Source organism: Rhagoletis pomonella, unplaced genomic scaffold (assembly GCF_013731165.1).
Source record: "Rhagoletis pomonella isolate Grant_MI unplaced genomic scaffold, Rhpom_1.0 Rhpom_scaffold_00002, whole genome shotgun sequence".
NCBI lineage: Eukaryota > Metazoa > Arthropoda > Insecta > Diptera > Tephritidae > Rhagoletis > Rhagoletis pomonella.
Window position 1 is genome coordinate 23,695,557 of NW_023458556.1, and position 19,128 is coordinate 23,714,684.

Sequence of the window (19,128 nt, forward strand, 5' to 3'; positions counted from 1 at the left end):
GTGTGGAGCAATTTGACAGCATTTTAAATACAAATTTACGTTCGGTTTTCCTTTTGACTAAATTCGCCGCAACACATTTGGTAAAAACACAAGGCAACATCGTTAATGTATCCAGTGTCGCCGGCTTGCGTTCATTCCCGAATACTTCAAGCTATTGCACCTCGAAGGCAGCGCTTGATCAGTTTACCAGATGCATTGCTTTGGATTTGGCGCCGAAACAAGTACGTGTAAATGCTGTGAATCCGGGCGTGGTGGTAACAGATATCCATAAACGTTCTGGCATGTCTGCAGAGGAGTACGCTAAATACTTGGAGCACCATAAAGAGACGCACGCGCTGGGTCGCGTAGGCTCAACCAAGGAAGTGGCCGATGCTATTATTTTCTTCGCTAGTGATACCGCCAGCTTTATAACGGGTGCAACATTGCCCATCGATGGCGGCAAACATGCAATGTGTCCGCGTTGATTGGGAATTTAGATATAGATTTGTTTTTAACTGCTCATTATGTATTTTCTATCTCGCCACCTTAAATAAATTTTATTATTTATGTACAAATGTATACCATTAGGTTTGTTCGTATATTCTCCTGCAAAGAAAAAAAATATCCAGTAACTTGTAAATTTAACTTCCGCGAATCGCTCTCAATGAAATAATTATGCAAAGAAGTGCGAAAATGCTAACCTTGCACTAGCTTTAAGAAATTTTAATGAAATAGGTTTTTTGGGCAATACCAAAAAAACATTCCTCAAGGCTGGTTTTAACTATGTCAAATTTAATGGCATTTGTCGTCAAATAAGTGAAAACACATTGTCAAGTGGGACTAAAAAAAACTTTCTATCGATTGGCTTAGATCAGAGTGAGTCTTCAGTCGTATACATGTGCTGCTGAATCATGGCTTAAATATATAAAAGAGTAGCTAGATATGATTAGTGAATCAGCTGTTAAAGCATAAACAGACGACAGCGTTGATCCGGATCAACTCGGGAATTAACTGCAGTTGATTCGGATTAAGTCCGAGTTAGTCCGGATCAACGCTGCCGTCTGTTTAAGCTTTTACTGACAAATTGTTACAAATACATTAGGGTGCAGCACCAATCATTAGCGGAAATAACACCCGATTTACATGATTCAAGTACTTGAAAGTAAATCTTGCTCATCCTCTTTTGTGTTTTCTATTTGCTTTTACACGCTTCAATTCTGTTGAATTCAAGTTTTTGGTTCTTTAAATGGATGCAACGAAAATATCAAAAGCAAAGCAAGAAAGTTGAAACGATTTGACGGTACAGACGCATGTGTACTCGTCCCTTTTCTTCTTTCCCCCTCTCTTCCATATGCGAGCATAATTGAATTCAATACTTGAACTGTGTAAAAGCAGTCTAAGTAATGAAAATGCTATGCCAAGTCCTTATTCCTTTCATGAATATTGTAGCCCCAGTCTGATGATTTTGATTATCTAAACTCTCTGTTGATGATGAGTTAAAGGTGTGCAAAATTGCATGATCTTAGCTGTGTAAGTGGACAGATTCCACGTCAACCGATTTCCACAATTCTTTTTGCATCGAAAAAGTAGTATCTCAGAGGTGGTCACATACTAATCTGGTTTAGATCCGATCATTGGATCCTGAAATATATATATATGTATATAATTTTTTTGAAGTCGGTTTTGTTTTTTGCTTAAAAATTACTTGCTTTTTAATTATTTTTATCGAAACGTCGTTCCTTGAAAACCAAGACTACTGAATTTTTGTTGATCTCATTAAACATATGCATATGCATTAACCTACATATCGTCTGCTGAGTGGAAGATCGACCTATCTCTGCAGTCAGGTTGAAAACGCCCTATCTCAAAAAACTGTACGAGAACGCCCTATTTCAGAATTTGATTGAAAAACACTCTATCTCAGAATTTGGTCGAAGAACGCCCTATTTCGGAACTCGATTCAAAAATGCCCTATCCCAATCCAAATGCCCAAAATGTATTGAAAATGTGCTGATATAGGGCGTTTTTGAATCGGAAGCTGAGATAGGGCGTTTTTAAACGAATTCTGAAATAGGGCGTTCTTCAACCAAATTCTGAAATAGGACGTTTTTGAAAAGTTTTTTGAGATAGGGCGTCTCCGAACTGGCAGTCGATATATAAATGTAGTTAAGAACTCAGAGAAGTTCAAATAATTCCGACATGGGATCATCGGCAAGATTTTTTCGTAAGTTTTGCTTTTTTCCTTTCGTTTGCTTCTACTTAATAGGTGAATGAGTGGTAATCTCCGTTTTTCAAACAGCATAAACTGCAGACTCTGGTATGACTCTGAATGAGTCAACTGTGTGTAGTCGAGAAGCGAGTCAAGAAGAATTAGTATTACCTAGCAGTGTGCTCTGTTACACCTGGAGAACGATGCTCTTGCACTTAAAATAAAAGGTATGTATATTTTAAAAGCTTGTAATTTACATCATCAAAAACATCTTTTAACTACATATTACAAAAGATTAAAGGAAAATAAAAATTTCGACCAACACTAATGCACATTAACCGCAATAACTATATGTATGGATTGATTTACATTCTAAGCTAAATGCTTCCAGTAAAATATTAAACAATAGCATCAATAGATTGGTGTTATCTTGCGGTAAAAAAATAATAATGAGAAAGAAAAGTACCCGTTGTTGTTTCTCACAAAGAGAACCTTTGCTGTGCGAATAAGAAACATCAATGAGAAAGCATTTAATGTTGCATTAAAACGAATTTAATACGAATTCGTAGAAGCAAGACCAGGAAGAAAAATATGCAATTCATTTTAGATTTTTGCAAACAATCGAGTAGTATTTTTTTTCGTTTTTTAATTAATTAAACCGATTTTTCATCGTCATATCTCGGAATGAATCTCGAACCGTGCAGAATAAACTAATATTTCTACATATTAGCTCTTTACTATCTGTATTTAAAGTTTGTTTTTTGCCATTTTTGACATTTGGGAAGTTCAACCATCTTTCTCTCCAAAATCTATCCGTGGCGTCTATAAAAGGTCCTACTTGCTGGGGTTGTTTAGGTCTTCGAATACTTTTCGCGTTTTTTTTTTTAGAAAAATCTGTTCTTGCTCATCATTAAAATTTCCTCAATGACATGCTTATTTAATATCTACTCATGTTTAGTGTTTGTTAAGCGTGTGTCGAGTATTTTGGAATTTCAATATATGTATGCACGCTTGTATGCCTAATCTTATTGCACACGCAAAATAATACGATAAACATCACTATCGCTAGACCCCAGCACTGACAAGTGTAGGACACACGATTTCGATGAGTGTCACAGCCAATCTGCGCTTATCTTTTCACCCGCTGAATGCACATTAGCGTGGTCCAAAAATGCATTTGAAAAGGTAAAGTCGGAATTTTAATGTTCTGACCCGCTAGGATTGTTCTATACCGAAAGTAATATACCCCTATTTTTTATTTTGAAATCAAAAAATATTTAGAGGTCGCTCAAAGTTTTCCATGTATTTTATATGGGAAAAAACAAGTTTTCGTAGATATGGTATAGAATTCTTGAAAATCAATATTTTTCGATAGGAAAATTTTGCTTGTCTTCAGGAGACTACCAATAATAATAACCAATTGTTTATTTTTCCTTTTTTTAATACTAACGATTTTTTATGTGTCCCCATTGCATTTTTTTTTTTTAGATTTTTCGGGGTCCTATAGAAAACAGTTTATAATAGAAAATCGATAAATTTACAATTGGGTATTATTATTGGCAGTCTCCTGAAGAGAAATGAGGCTTTCCGATCGAAAACTATTGATTTTCAAGAATTCTATACCATTTCTACGAAAAGAGTGTTTTTTCCAAATAAAATACATTGAACACATTGAGCGCTTTGAGTGACCTCTAAATATTTTTTGATTTCGAAATAAAAAAAACAGGGGTATCATTTTTTTCGGTATAGAACAATCATAGGAGATGAGAGCATTAAAATTTCGACTTAGCTTTTATTGGACCATCCTAATGCACTTGCATAGAAATGTTATAACAAAAAATCCCCTTTCTCCAGCAAAGAGACATAAATACTTCGAAAACTGGCTCTCTCTTTACAGTTGGCGCAATGAGTTTTAACAGTAAAGTCGTGATAGTAACAGGTGCCAGTTCAGGCCTGGGCGCCGCCACTGCCGAAGCATTTGCCAAACGTGGCGCTAAAGTAGTGCTCGTCGGTCGCAATTTGTCGAATCTTCAAACTACAGAAGCCGCCTGTAAGGCAGCCAACAAAAACGCTGAGCTGCTACTCATCGCTGCCGACGTCACCGTGGATGCCGAACGCATTATCAATGAAACAGTCAAGAAATTCGGACAATTAGATGTGTTGGTGAACAACGCTGGCATTCTAGCTTACGGTAGCATTTTGGATATTGGTGTGGAGCAATTCGACTCACTGCTCAATACCAATTTACGTTCTATTTTTCTGCTAACCAAGCTGGCTGCCCCCCATCTAATCAAGACACAAGGCAATATCGTTAATGTGTCAAGCGTCGCCGGCTTGCGTACATTCCCAAATACTTCAAGCTATTGCACCTCTAAGGCAGCTGTTGATCAGTTTACTAGATGTATTGCTTTGGATTTGGCGCCGAAAAATGTACGTGTCAATGCTGTGAATCCTGGTGTAGTCGTCACCGATATTCATGCACGCAGTGGCATGACCGAGGAGGCTTATGCGGATTACATGCGACGCGCCAAAGAAACACACGCGCTTGGACGTGTGGGCACAGCAAAGGAAGTGGCTGATACCATTGCCTTTTTGGCTAGTGACGAAGCGTCCTTTATCACCGGTGCTACAGTGCCTATCGATGGTGGCAAGCAGGCGATGTGCCCGCGTTAAGGGCAATCAAAATTAAATACGAATAAACATATGTTTTTATATCTACCTGTAAATAGTAGTTTTAAAGTAAATGCTTAGCACCGTCAGCAAAAAAAAAGTAAAAATTTTTAAAAATCAACGCGATTATCTAGCGTTTTAAAATTGCCAGTTTACCTACTAAAATTTTTCTACAAATTTTTTATAAAAAGTTAAAATTTTTTGGGTGTAATTGTTAAAGTTTATTGAATTTTTATTATTTTTCTAAGAAGGTTGAAATTTAGGATTTAGTGGATTTAGGTGGTCTGGCTAAAAGACTAGTGGTTAGGACTTCCCATTTGGTAAATCAACATAAGTTTTGCGACTTGTGCACATGCGGCCGAACATTTTCATAGTGATAGATCAATGACTCATTACTGGTTTCCCGTAAAAACAGTTTTTCCGCAATCGCTCACTTCAATCGCATCAGTTTTTGTCTGTCCATCATCTGACCACTTTCCAGAAGCGGCATGAGTTTGTGAGGCACTCAGTCCCAAAGGGACGAGTAGAGCATAAATATGGGGAGGCCATTTAGGTTAAGTTTAGTAAGCTGACCAGCCACCGCGTGGCTTCGCTGAGACTATTAAGGTCTATAGCATTACCAGATACCCTACGACCATTTTAGACAGCTAATCACTGCATATCAGGCGTAATTTTTAAGAACATCGCAGTCCGATTGGCAAAATGGAACATCTTGTTAGACCCTACCTTGGCGGCGGCTTCCAGATTGGGTAAAAAACCTGCTCCCAGTAGACTAACCCGCAGTCTGCTAAGCGCAAAACACTCGCATAGGATATGCGCCACTGTCTCCTCATACGTTCTGCATCTTCTACAGATCTTATCATTAGTCAGAGCCAGTTTAAAGGCATGCGATACCAGTAGGCAAAGGAGAGATTTCGTCAGCTTCATGTCATACGCTCTGTACATAATCCTGGATACCTTGCAGCCTTGCATTTTGCCGCACGCATTCCGCACCTTCCGAATGGGGGGCAGGCGGAGTTCCCGTTTAATCTCATGGACGGAAATCTGCACCTCTTCTATCAGCATGGTTTCCAACAAAGCTCCCTCTTTGGCCAGTCCGTCGGCCTCCTCGTTGTCCACGAGCCCTTTGTGTCCCGGAACCCAGTACAGATGTACGTCAGTACCAGTCTATAGCAAATCCAGAGTTTCTCTGCACTATGCCCCACTTCTAGAGGAAGTGCTGTGCGATAGTAGCACCTTTATCGAAGCCTGATTGTCGATATGGAGATTCACCCGCTTATTTGCTAGATTGCTGTTCAGTAGCTCCCACGCCCTCCTTATAGCCAATACCTCCGCCTGGAAAATGCTGCAGTAGTTTGGCAGCTTATAGGAGTTGTTGTAGCCGAGCTCCGCGTATACGACTGCCCTCTTACGCCCTCCTCCATCTTTAACCCGTCTGTACAGATATTCACCGTGCCAACCGAGCCTTCAACCTCTATAGTAGATCATCTTGTCATTTCATCCGAGTAAAATTGACGCTATATTACTGTGCCCGTGGATCCTTCACACAAACTGTTTGGTAGCATTGAGCCCGGTGGCAGTTCATTACGCTATATTCTTGGCTGATAGGTCCGCCGCCAAGAGATACAACAAGGTGTGCCGTTGATGTTGTCCTAGCCTTAACTGCCCTTGGCATTCCGATCGTTAATCGCCTATATACACTTTCTATTCTTTTAAGAAATGTGTTCTTCTCCATTGTAGCCCACCAAACCAATAACCCATGAATAAGTATCGGCCCTATATCGCCGTGAAGATTCAGTGAGAAAGAGAAGGCGATAAGCCCCAGGTACAGCCCAGCATCCATCTTTTTGCATGCATATAATGCCATGGAGGCCATCTTCGCCCTCTTCTCAACATTGAGACGCCACTACAGCTTACTATCGAGTATTATTCCGATGTACTTGATGCTTTGCTTTACCTGGAGCATCATTCCATCCAGCCACTTATGGTTGAACACCTTGTAGATATCAATCCAGAGTCAATAGAAAACTGGTCCGTCGTTTGTCATATGGCAAGCACTGAGAAAATTGTGTCAAGTCGAACAACTCCGAAGATATTCAATGAAAGGCAATATACCGCTTACCCTCCGCGAAGTAATACCTAACGGTGGTTACACGGAAGAAAGGAAACTCAGCGGGGTGGGTTTTTAGTGCGATGAGCCGAAATTCAAGACCCAGACATTTCGGCTTTCAATGCTTTGTTACACCGCTAGACGTCAAACCCTCCATGAAGCCGAGCTTGAATTTTCTGGTGAAAGAACAAGCTATATGTTTGATTAGCTCATTTACCGGTAGGTGCTGGAACAGTTATACCAGGGCGATGTGTGGAGACTAAGTATACGACAAGGTAAACCACAAGCACTTGCAATTTTTAAGGACAATGCCGTTTGATTTTATTGTAATAATTCTCTACTCACTTTCAGTTTAACGGCTTTAACCTTAACAACAGAGAATTAAAATAAGGTTTAAGAGAGACTCGAAAAGTTGTAAATATAAGTAACACTAGTGTGCCGATTATTGGCTTATTGGGATTAGTGTAGGCTGCCATGGTGCCTCTGTTGTAGACGTTATATCTTCGAAAATTGAGTTTTCCAATACTATGTCGGATATATTTTGAATGCAAATGTTTTCAGGTAATGTTTTGTGAACAGCTGCTTTTTCAGAAATCGGTTGTAAAATTGTTGCAGGAGCATGCCGTTGAAATGGTATCTAAAAGAAAAATTTATATATTCAGTTCACGTAACTAAACTTTTTTTCTGTGTATTTTTTAGTATTACAACAAGTAATGTACCTAATAAAACTGAATCGCATATGTAAGAGCACCTCAACTCCGAGAACCCTGACTCATACTACTTACCCTCTCAGCGACCGGATATGGCACCGGTCTAGCAATAGGCACTGGCAGCACAGGTGGATAGAATTTCCGGGCAATGAAGGCATGAATTATTGAAGCAATACTCAATGCTGCAGCTGTCTTTGCGGGCACTATGATAGGTGCTGGCGGTGGACCAATCGGTGCTACAGGTGCGACAACAGGTGGAAAATATGGTGGTGGCCGATATAGTGGCGACGGAAATGATGGTGCAAATATTGGATTTTGATAGGGATGCGGTGGATAAAATGGTGGTAAAGGATACGAATTCGGTGCGGCATAGGGCGGTGGCGCATACGAATGATAGGGCAAAGCGAAAGGCGGTTGTGCAAATGGAGAACCCAAGCCAAAGGGAGCAAATGGTACTGGCCCGAATGGAGGCGGTAAATAAGGACCAGTTGAGTCTAAGCCATAGATGCTGCGTTTATGACGAAAAGATGGACGCGCTGCGATGTAGCAGCAAAGAAACTACATAATTAAATAAATGTAAATTTAATTTTGTATATAAATATATTGTGAAGAATGAAAATTGTTGCCACTTACCAAAGGAACTAGAAATTTTAAAATGCAGCGTCTGCTTGAAAACATTTTACACCAACTCACTCTTGATGTGTACAAAATTTGGATTGCAGCATGAAACTGATTTTAACTCTCGGATAGCATTCTCTTTATACTCTTTCCACCATCAAAACTGGGTCTGCCGAAGATGCAAATTAGCTGAGATGCAAGTCATAGGTGTTTCTTGCAAGCCATAATGAGTTTACAAGTTCACCGTGTTGCAAGCAAATATATGGATATGTATGTATGAACATTAGGGTGGTGCAAAACCGGTAAGGTCGGAATTGTAATGCTCTCACCCCCTAGGATTGTTCTATATCGAGAAAAGTGTACACCTATTTTTTAATTTTGAAATCAAAAAATATTTAGGGGTCTTTCGTAGAAATAGTATGGGATTCTCGAAAATCAATATTTTTCGATCGTAAAACTCTGGTTCTCTTCAGGATACTTTCAATAATACTAACTAAATGTTTACTTAACCATTTTTTAATACTAAAGATTTTTTATTTATCTCCCATTGCATTTTCGTGGGATTTTGGTGGATCTATAAAATATAGTTACTAATTGGTTAAATAAATAATTGGATATTATAATTGCGAATCTCCTCTCAGAGAAACAGAATTTTCAAGAATTCTATACCATTTCTACGAAAAGTTTTTTTTCCTCCTATAAAATACATAGAAAGTTTTGGGCGCTTTAAGCGACCTCTAAATATTTTCTGATTTCAAAAAAAAGAGGTATATTTTTGCGGTATAGAACAATCCTAGGGCGTGAGAGCTTAAAAATTCCGACTTTACTTTTTCACATACATTTTTGGACCACCCTAGTGTACATATGCCAGTCATAAATACATATGTGGCAGTAATGTGATTTGTCATTATGTGCTATTTTTTTTTTTTTTACCCACATACGGCAACTGAGGTAAAACGTTCAATTAAATATTAATACCTATGATTATTTCCATTTTTTTTTTAATTTTCTACATTAAAGTTGGTATTTGAAGATGTGTTAAATAGTAAAGTGTAAACAAATTTACTGGTTTTAGAGAAATTGTAATTTTCATGACACGCTTGCCCTTTTCTGCTGAAAAGTTGTGCAGCTTTCGCGCCTCACTAGTACGGACGCTGGCCAAATAAATTGTTGCCCTTGAGATCATAAAAAGTTACCTCTTTTAGTCTTCATTATTTGAAAAAAAAGTTTTGAAATTTGTATACTTTCGGAGTACAGTCCTTAAAAGGGAACATATATATGTATGTACTATGTACTACAGAGACTGCATTAGACTAAACTAAAAAAATTCAAGCGCTTTCATGAAAATTTCGTGAAAAGCGGTACATTTTTGAGGTACAGCCTCACTATATTCAATATTAGTGGTACTTGAAATTTAGTGCACTACGCCCATGTCTGGGTACAGGTAGGTAGCTAGGACTATTCGTTGATTTTTTGCAATTTTGTTGGCGGTCTTCCGCCTTTTAGCTTGTCATCTCATTTGCTCAAACTTCTTGCTCCACTAAGATGCATCACGTACATACATCCATATGTAGGTAGAGTAACAAAATTGTTTAGCGATAGTTGTCGAAGTTTATTATTTGCTTTATTTAATTATGCACTTATACTATGTATAATATATGTATGTATGTTTGTATAGATGTATGTATGTACATTAATTTATTACGCATGCATATGTGTATGTACATATGTATTTATGTACACTTGTATAATTATTTTGTTGTTGTTGTATTTAGGAGTTTCAAAAGCTGTCATAACAGTCGCTGTGGCAACACTTCTCTTAACATCTTGTGATAGCTCTAATTAATTCTAGCATTTACCAGGAAAGTAGATAACATTCAGAAATTAATGTATGCATATGTATACTTAGATGATTCACAAGATGTCATAGGATCTCCTGTTGTCGTAATCTTATATGTATATTTCATAAGGCTTAAATATATTTTCTTGTTGCTGCGAATCATTAAGAAATATTTTAAAACGTTGTAAATTTGTTTAACAATACGTCGCTTATTACATTTTGCGAATCTCCTATGTGGAATATGTACTTTGTATGTTATATGCAAGAATATTGGGCAAAAAGTACATAAATTATTAATAAACATACTACATATGTAGATGGAACATTTTTGTCATAATTAATTATGTACTTGCTTCCATAAACTCAGCCATACTATACATACAATTTAATGACCCTATTTTGTATGGCGACTGATAGCCGATGGGCAACCATATATTAAAATTCGCATTATGTACATATGGCAACTGACTATTGAATATTGGCTACTGAGTCTAGTAAATACATAGGGCAATTTGCTGCTTAAGACGATTTTGTTATTTGTTTGCATAAATTGTTAAACACATTGGAGCAAAGTTGCCAATTACTTCGAAATGTGCATGTCAAAAAAGTAAATTCGGATGTCGTCTGCATTTTTCTGTATACTGAGATTAATTGCTATACACAATACAAAATACGATACTGGTAGCCACGGCTTATAGACCAGCAACTAGACATCAGTCGCCATACAGATAGGGCGTTTTTCAATCAAATTCTGAGTAGGGCGTTCTTGAAAAGTTTTCTGAGATAGGGCGTTTACGAACCGGCTGCCGAGACAGGTCGATCTTCAACTCAGGCATCGATATGTAGGCATAATTTATTTGCTTATTATATATTTTAGAATCGAAGGTATAGCAAATAAATACTACACCCATTGCCACCCTTTTAACATGGAAAACCCTGATTGAATATTGTTTGATTTTGGAACTATAATTTATTTACTTGATTTACTTGAATTTTTTTAGTTTGAAACCAATCAGCCTCATTACGTAAGTCGTAAATTAGGCTAAATTGTACCACTCGACAACAGTAGCATTGTCTATTGTCGTAATGAAATAAGCAAACCGACCAAAATCGTCGAAAACTATACAGTGCTGCCAAGTTTTTCCGTTTTAATCCACTAGTCGAGTGGAGATTTTAGGCAATGACGTGGAATTTTCGATACGATTCGACTCTCGAAAAAACGACTTGCATTCGACACGACTCTCGCAATGAGGGTGAATATGTATTGTACTTAGTGAAGTGCTTAGGGCTGAAGGGCATATTCTCCGCAACGATAGAAATCGAACGCAGCACGTGTTCTGTCGATACGATAAATTGGTCGAAAAATAGCTGTACGGCATAATACTACCACCTATGTATATGTTTACAGTGGGTTTTTTTGTATTTGGGATTACATGTAGGACTCATCCGTGGTGCAACAACCAATATTTTTGCCCTCAATTCCAAATTTTCACCGCTAAACTTTATCCCTCCAAGGAACATCTAAAAACAGGTACGTCGCAGAGTGTGAAAACTTAACTTGGTAACAAAATTAAATATCATAAGAACGAAAACAGATAGCAAAAGCGGTATTTTAAAGCTTTTGAGAAAAATTGATCTCGGGAGTTAAAAAAAAAATATTTCAAACATTACTTTTGCGAAGAAAATGAGTTTGCCGTTTGAAAATTATTGATTTTCAAGAGTTCTATACAATTTCCACGATTTTATTTTTCATATAAAATATAAGGGAAACTTTGAGCTCTTTGAGCGACCTCTAAATATTTTTTGATTTCTTGATATTTCGTAGTTTTTTTTTCAGAGCGACTTTGGTATCATGACTTATTAATTTTTGCATACTTATTTTCAGTTAGGAATAAATCAAGCAAACTAATTACAGCCAGATATTCAGACAGTGTTAGATAATCGTCGCTTGGCGCCCAATACCTCGTATCCGCCAAATGCAATACCACGTAGAAGATAGTCCGAAAATTCAAAATGTTTGAATGGACTGCTAACCAAACTTACTAAATATGAGCTTCTACTATAATTATTTACTATTAATAAGTAGGAAAGCATTGAAACAGGGTAACCAAAATACATTTTTTTCTACGCCACCTCGTATGCGGTGTTGCATTTGGCAGATATGAGGTATTGCGCGCCAAGCGACAATTGGCTATAGTCCTGCAACCACCATGAGAGTTTGTATGCATAACATGTACATACATACATATCTAAAAGTAAAAGCATGCATGGCTTAGTTTCTTAGTACATATACTGGTATGTATGTATGTAGTGCTACTTAGGCAATATCTGGTTATTAAATAGTTACATTCATACATTTTACAATATAAAGATTGATATTAGACTAGAATAAAAATGGACTAGAGTCGGTTTGTTTCCTTTTGAATTCTATACAGCACATCATCAAACCATAAATTACACACTGACATACACAAATATTCGTACTGCGCGAATATTTGAGCAAAACACATTATAAATGCGCGTACTAATTTGGAAGAAATTCGATTAGTTTGCATAAGAATATAAGTACATTGGATTTTATATTACTTTATGTTAGGATATGAAAGTAGTTGACTTGCGGATTTTGTATGTGTGCTTACATATTTAATTTCGTACGTTAGCTCATAATTAAAGATTTCTAAAATGTCTTATTGCCAAATCTACAGGCAAATCAAAATCGTATTTGGTGAGTGAATCGATTGAGCGCAGCGAATCACGAAAACCAGTGCGCGCGACATAGCTGTTGGCGGTGTAATATGTGTCGACCAAATCGCTGCAGCTGAATATCAAATTCAGCCATTCAACTAGCTGATGGCAGCTGTAAGTATAAGGAATCGTTGAAGTGAAAGATATGTAACAATATGCGAATCAATCTGCTCTACTCACTTTAAAGCCGCACATACGAAAGCCTTAAAATGTGCATTGTAGCTACGTTTGTAGGGCCGATGCATGGCTATTATCATACCCACCGCGCTGAGGAAACTCTGCTTCGCTGTAATCGTTTGTGCATCAACTATATCCAGGTTGAAACTTTGTGAAAGTTTGCGCGCCGGCGTATTATTGAAGTCGTCGCCATTCTTCAAGTAGTAATACTCCAAAATGAGTTCCCAAGCGTGCATTGGGCGACTACCGCCCACACCAAAGAACCCACTTGGGCCTTCGTCATCGCAATCGTTGCCCGTATAATTGGCATTGTAGGTGGAGGAGAAGGCCGCCGAAGACACAAAGGACGAAGTTCTGGTTGCATCCCTTGTGCGATAGCCCTGCTCGGCAGCAAATACCGGGGACGGATTGAGGCAGCGCATAAATGGTACAATTAGGCTAGAAGTAGCCGATTCGGTTTCCACACGCAGTCCATGTTGTATTAGACGTAATAATGTCATAGCGAAATTCTTGCGCACCGCTGTCGTTAATTCTTTGCTTATCGTTGCTATTGAGTCGCCACCATTGTAGCGCGTGCCATGTGTTTTGCGACTATGGTTTCGTTCCCAAGCGTAACAGTCATAGGTGTCTTCATCGGAATCGGAGGAGACCGTATATGCCTTAAGTTCCTTACGATTTGACGCTGTAGGTTTGGTACGCGCGCGCGGTGGTATTGTTACAGTGCCGTTATGTGCGCTTAGGGCCAGAGTTGCATTGGCATTACGATTTGAGTTTTTCAATGCTCTCTTCATATTGGCCAACTTTTCACGATCGAAACTAAGTGTTGCTGCTAATGATGCGACCTCCTGTATATCAACTTCTAGCTGGGCGCGTAAATCGCTGTAAGAGAATTAATTAAATTATTGTGAGAAATCAAATCGAGAAGAAACGGTATGCCTTAAAAAAAAGGTTCACTCTAGATTATCCGCATGATGTGTAGTACAGCCGTCCACAAAACAAGAGCTGAGCAGATTTGAAATTAATGATTTTTTCTCCACCTATACGTGCAAAGTTGAAGACTATTTCGCCTCACCATGGGTATGAGGTGGCCACGTAAATTTACGCACTTTTAGATTCGATTACTTCGATCACCTAGTTACCTCGATCAAAAGATCTATTAATAAAGCAAATCTTATTCAGTTAGAGGGTTAAACCATGAAAGCTGTAACTATTCTTAAATCTGTCCTTACAAGGACAAACAGTAACTTGCTTCTCCTTGTTGACATTTTTGGAAATGGACACTTTAGTTTAGAAGATGGAGCTGCCGTAATATTAATCAGTTGGATACTCCCGACCACGTCTAGTCTAACTCTTAACGCAATGCTAAACCTTGTTCAGTCGATATACATAGCCGGAAAAGCTGCGCCTTCCACTGTGCAATTAGACAACAAGGTGTTGGCTATAAGTTCATTTCTAACTATGAGCCCTACGGAATTTTAAAAAGCTTTGAGTTTTTCTGAGCCTTAACCGATCATCGATACCGATACTGATTCCGACTTGATCCTTCACGACTCATATTCCTTCAAGGGAAGTTTATTATTATTATTATGAATGTTGGGGATAAAACATTGCGACCTTAAGTTCTACTTTAGTATGGAACCTAAATCTATGGATTTTACTTCGCCCTCGGTTATTAGATGATCACGCAGGTGTCTTTTACGTTTGTGCATCAGTGCAGGACACTCTTCTAAGGTGTGCTGTAAGAAGGGAAGTTTAGACGTTCTTTAATATTTTTAATCAGGGGGACAGTGAATTTATCCACGCATGGATCAAAGGTCGATGGACCTTTGACCTGAGGTAAAAAAATGCAGGGAATTTAATGCTTTCGAATGTAGTACCAGTCGAGGATATGAGAAAAGAAGATGGAGGCAGCTCAGCGGGCGCTTCGCGAAAATCTGGAGATGTGAGTTGACTAAGTCCTTCCATAAGCGTCTGCCCTCCCCTCTCAACCCTTAAATGATGAGACAAATTTTATAATTTACTAGAATAAGACCCGCATAATGTAATTAATAGCATAAAGTTAATCTCCGGAACCTCAGATTTTTGATGTATTGCCGAGCCGAGACAATACAGGAAAGTTCAACATTCTGATATTCCGTTCAGGTACAACCTCTATTCTGTCCTCCAGTCTGAGCCACCTCATTTTCGATCGAAAAATATTGATTTTTAAAAGTCCTATACCATTTTAGCTCATATTTTTTAGGGGGTGGTAGCATTAAAATTCCGATTTTACTTATTTTTGGGTCACCCTAATGTACATACAGAACATACTATATATCGTTTCGTTTAAAAAAAAAGTCAACGTCAAGAGTTCGACATATTTCACACTCAAACTTACCCCCAGTGATTGCCTTTTGAAGTCTTCTTCAGCGTATTCTTTTGGAATTGATCAGCTTTCGCTCCAAAATGTGTAGTGGCGAACATTTGCATCAACAGTGAAGCTTTATCCAATAAACTATGCGCTTTGCTGTTCAAAGACTCGTCATTACTTAGTTGTGCTGCATTTCGACTTGTATTTGGATTCAATGAATTGAGAGTGTCTTCTGTTGTGTCCTGCTGTAACGACGCATGCTCTTTACGAATCTTTTCACCTTTCTTCTTGGCAGCATAGCTATTGTAGGCTTCATTTAGTTTCTCACTACCATTGAGCGTCTTCATTTTCGAATCTTCGGTGTCGCATTGCAAAAACGCTATGAAACGTTCAAGATCAGTTATTTGTGTTTTCAACTGAGCCACCAATTGTTCTTTCATCCGGAGCGGACCTACAAATTCACCGATAGCAGTATCAACATGGTTTTTCAACTCTTCGGAACTAAGTTCGGGCAAATCGCGCTCATCAACTTGCAAATTCAATTTGTTCTTAAGCTCATCAATGATAATTTTCTGCTTTTCCAGCAATATGTGTTGTGGCAAGACGGGTGCACCTGATTCATATGCAAGTTTTTCCAATTCACTAAGTTGTGTTTTGAGATGTTCGATTAATTCGAATTGTCGTTGACGTACTGCTTCATCATCGAGCTGTGAAAGGGATGAGTCGTCATTCGTATTGCCTGCTGAGCCGAGTACTATAGGCTGAAAGTGCAAAAGAAACAAGAGACGTTTTTAATGTTGTAAATATGTACCCGTTGAAAATGTTGCTATCCTTATTAAATTTTCAATATTAAATGAAATAGATGAACTTCATTAAAAATTATTTAAATTAGATTGTAATCTAAAGTCTGTAGTTATGAGTGTTTGGCCGAGCTTTTCCTCCAATTTGTGGTGTGCGTATGGATGTTGTTACGTCGCCTTCTCACGACAAATGGATTTTATTAGAAGCTATTTTAAATGCACTCGGATGCCTGCCGAAGGGCGACCGCTGTTAAGAAACCAAACCGTTTCCTACAATTTTTTGGAATGTTGCGTTGGCCAGGGAGCAAACCTTGATTGTGAGTCGGTTTGTTCACCGATCGTTGTCGTAAAGCTCAAATAACGGTGGGCCCAGGACACGTGACGTTTCGAAGGGGTTAGACCAGAGAGGGCTTGAGTTGGTATCTGAAGTGTTGATTGGTGTCGTGGGGGACACTCATTTGGTATGTCAGAGTCGAGGCTGAATAGGTAGAAGTTCAGACGGCTATAGTATCCCAACCGTAACTGGGCAGCTGAATCTCGGCAATAGGTAGAGATTGGGCTCCTATCACGGCAGATCGAGAGTCGTAGTAGGTGGTGGCGGACTCGCTATAAATGTAACTACAGAGGGGTTAGACACAAAGGTAACGCTCGCTCTAAACAGCCACCGTGCAGCGATTCTGGATAGCTGCCGTCTAATGAACTAATCTAACTACTAATCAAAATTCCCATATAGTCCCTAATGTTTTGGCACTGTCCAGAAAATCTCAGTTACAGAAATCTAGCCAAGCTCTAGACGGAATCAGGGCTTGGTCTGGAGTCGGATGGGAGATCAGAATAAACCGATACACATACAAATATTTATTTAAATTAAGACATGGTGGTTTGGTGGTTGTGGTCAAAGACAAAAATCAGTTGCCTCCTCTGGTTGTAAGCTATGCAAAGTCAAGCCATTTATAAGGTTCTGGAAGAGTGCTGTGGAGATACATAACGTTTTCTATGTTCTTTGTTCTTTTATTAACAAAATATGAAATATAGTAGTCTAAAGAAGTTAGAAGTTGTCGAGAAGTAGTACTTGGCTGAATCAGTAGTGGGGAGTGTGTATGTATTAAGTGCATTAATGAAGAAGGCGGAAACGTGACGACATTTTTTGACGTTTTTAACAGTTAACCCCTAACTCTCGAGAATTACTATTTCCTTCATGTTTCTCTCAAGGAGAGCAAATTTCATTTCATTTTCATTTATTAAGAAAAGGGCATTAGAACAATAAGATCATAGATCTTTTATACTAGTACAAAACAGAGATTAAAAATACAAATAAAAATAAAATACAATACTTAAGGCAAAAATAAAAATAAAATATATCACATTGAATTTACATATCTGGCAAAGATCAACACAGACGACAAAGTGAAAGTTAAATGTTTAGCGAAACTCAGATTGAAAAATTAAAATATAAAACATATGTATGTATGTAATTATTTAGTTCAGCGGAAGTACGTATAAATTATGTTCTTAAAGTAGCTTATATTCAATCCACACAATGTCTTATTCTAAAAAAGAAGTATTTTTATATGAAGTGAAAATTTGGAATAAAAAATCGGGCGACTTTTTTTGTATTATTTTGACATCTGGCAGCACCAACATCTGTGTTCATTTGCAAGCCTTGGATATAATCGAAGAAAATTGTATGGTGAATTTTTAATTTTAACAACAAATTACTTAATAACAATAAGCCTCCTAAAGGTGGAGCCTTCACTTTTGGAAACAGAAAAATACCCTCTAACCCCATCATTTTTGGTTTTTTCATATTTGGACAGATATTGAGGAAAAATTTCCCGTTTGTTTGAAAATAGATTGTTTTTTTTGGAATTTTATATAATTTTTTGAAACATATACAGCAACACTGATAAATACATACATACGTATATATTTATAAAACTAAAACTTAATTCTAACGGGGCGCATATTTACTCTTCTCCACTTTCAATTACCTAAATCCTAAAACTTACTTCCGGTATGCCGCGAAAAGCAAACTCCTCCAAATCCTTTAGTAATTGATCACGCTCGTGTGATGGTGCCTCCACTATTTGTCGCACCCTCAATTGAACATGAGCAAAATGCGAAGTCAATGCCATCAAAGAAGATGTTAATAATTCTTGTTCTTCCTCCATGCTCCTTAAACGTCCCAATTCACTAGGATCATTGCGCAACAAATCCTGCTTATCCTGACTATCAGAACTTAAAAGTTCTAATTCAGATTCGGGACTTAATAGTTCCGATGTAGGGCTTATTGCATCGTCATAATTCGCGCCTAAAGGTGACCAACGTTCGCTAAGCGGATGGGGTGATGTTTGATCAAAATGCTCCGGGGCCAGCAATGTATCATCGCCAAAAATTGAAATTGTTTCTTTACATTGCTCAAACAGATGGTGCTCTGTATTTTGTAGATTAGTTCGCATTAATTTTACTGTGCTGTTTTTAACGTCTGCTTCTGCTTCTGTTTCATCTTCCTCTTCCTCCACTTCTAGTTGATTTACTATACACTCATATGGTATTGGCTTATGTGTGTAAGGGGTTGATTGTGCAGCTGTCGGTGAGGGTGTTGAATTTCGGGAGGTGGTGGGTGTTCTCGCCTCCATCGGTGTTTCAGTTGCATTGCTTACGCTACATTGACTGTTGCAATGACGCTGACGAAAAATCGTTTCCTCCTCGTCAAGTTGTTGACCTTCGTCCCCGTAAACATCCCCCACGTCTGTGCGCTTATTTGCCACCTCCACAACTGAAACTGCACAAACACAGTTGTCTTTGTTGTCTGCAGTGGATTTTTCACGTAGACTGAAATCCTTATCGAATTTTTCTTCCATCTGTTCACTTAGTAAACTATTCATTTTTTGTAAACCTTTTTTTTACACGTCACTTA

General features: G+C 38.2%; 4 protein-coding genes across 4 annotated transcripts; 2 read left to right on the plus strand and 2 right to left on the minus strand.

Annotated features, from left to right (window-relative positions):
* Positions 1-2: 2 nt before the first annotated feature.
* On the plus strand, positions 3-552 carry LOC118734495 (L-xylulose reductase-like; the record flags this gene model as incomplete). Its single annotated transcript, XM_036464214.1, has 1 exon — positions 3-552. A coding segment is annotated over one exon (462 nt), but the record flags the coding sequence as incomplete, so codon positions are not given.
* Positions 553-4,036: 3,484 nt separating this feature from the next.
* Positions 4,037-4,944, plus strand: LOC118734593 (uncharacterized oxidoreductase TM_0325-like). The gene has a single exon (XM_036464300.1). The coding sequence runs from the start codon at positions 4,094-4,096 to the stop codon at positions 4,859-4,861; it is 768 nt and encodes a 255-aa protein (XP_036320193.1). The 5' UTR covers positions 4,037-4,093; the 3' UTR covers positions 4,862-4,944.
* Positions 4,945-7,410: 2,466 nt separating this feature from the next.
* On the minus strand, positions 7,411-8,356 carry LOC118734496 (pistil-specific extensin-like protein). Its single transcript, XM_036464215.1, has 3 exons — positions 8,312-8,356; positions 7,754-8,236; positions 7,411-7,605 (listed from the first exon to the last, which is right to left on the minus strand). The coding sequence occupies exons 1-3, from the start codon at positions 8,354-8,356 to the stop codon at positions 7,411-7,413; spliced, it is 723 nt and encodes a 240-aa protein (XP_036320108.1).
* A 3,579-nt stretch (positions 8,357-11,935) lies between these two features.
* Positions 11,936-19,122, minus strand: LOC118733318 (RUN domain-containing protein 1). Its single transcript, XM_036462673.1, has 4 exons — positions 18,218-19,122; positions 15,436-16,169; positions 13,062-13,937; positions 11,936-12,993 (listed from the first exon to the last, which is right to left on the minus strand). The coding sequence occupies exons 1-4, from the start codon at positions 19,094-19,096 to the stop codon at positions 12,804-12,806; spliced, it is 2,679 nt and encodes an 892-aa protein (XP_036318566.1). The 5' UTR covers positions 19,097-19,122; the 3' UTR covers positions 11,936-12,803.
* Positions 19,123-19,128: the final 6 nt, after the last annotated feature.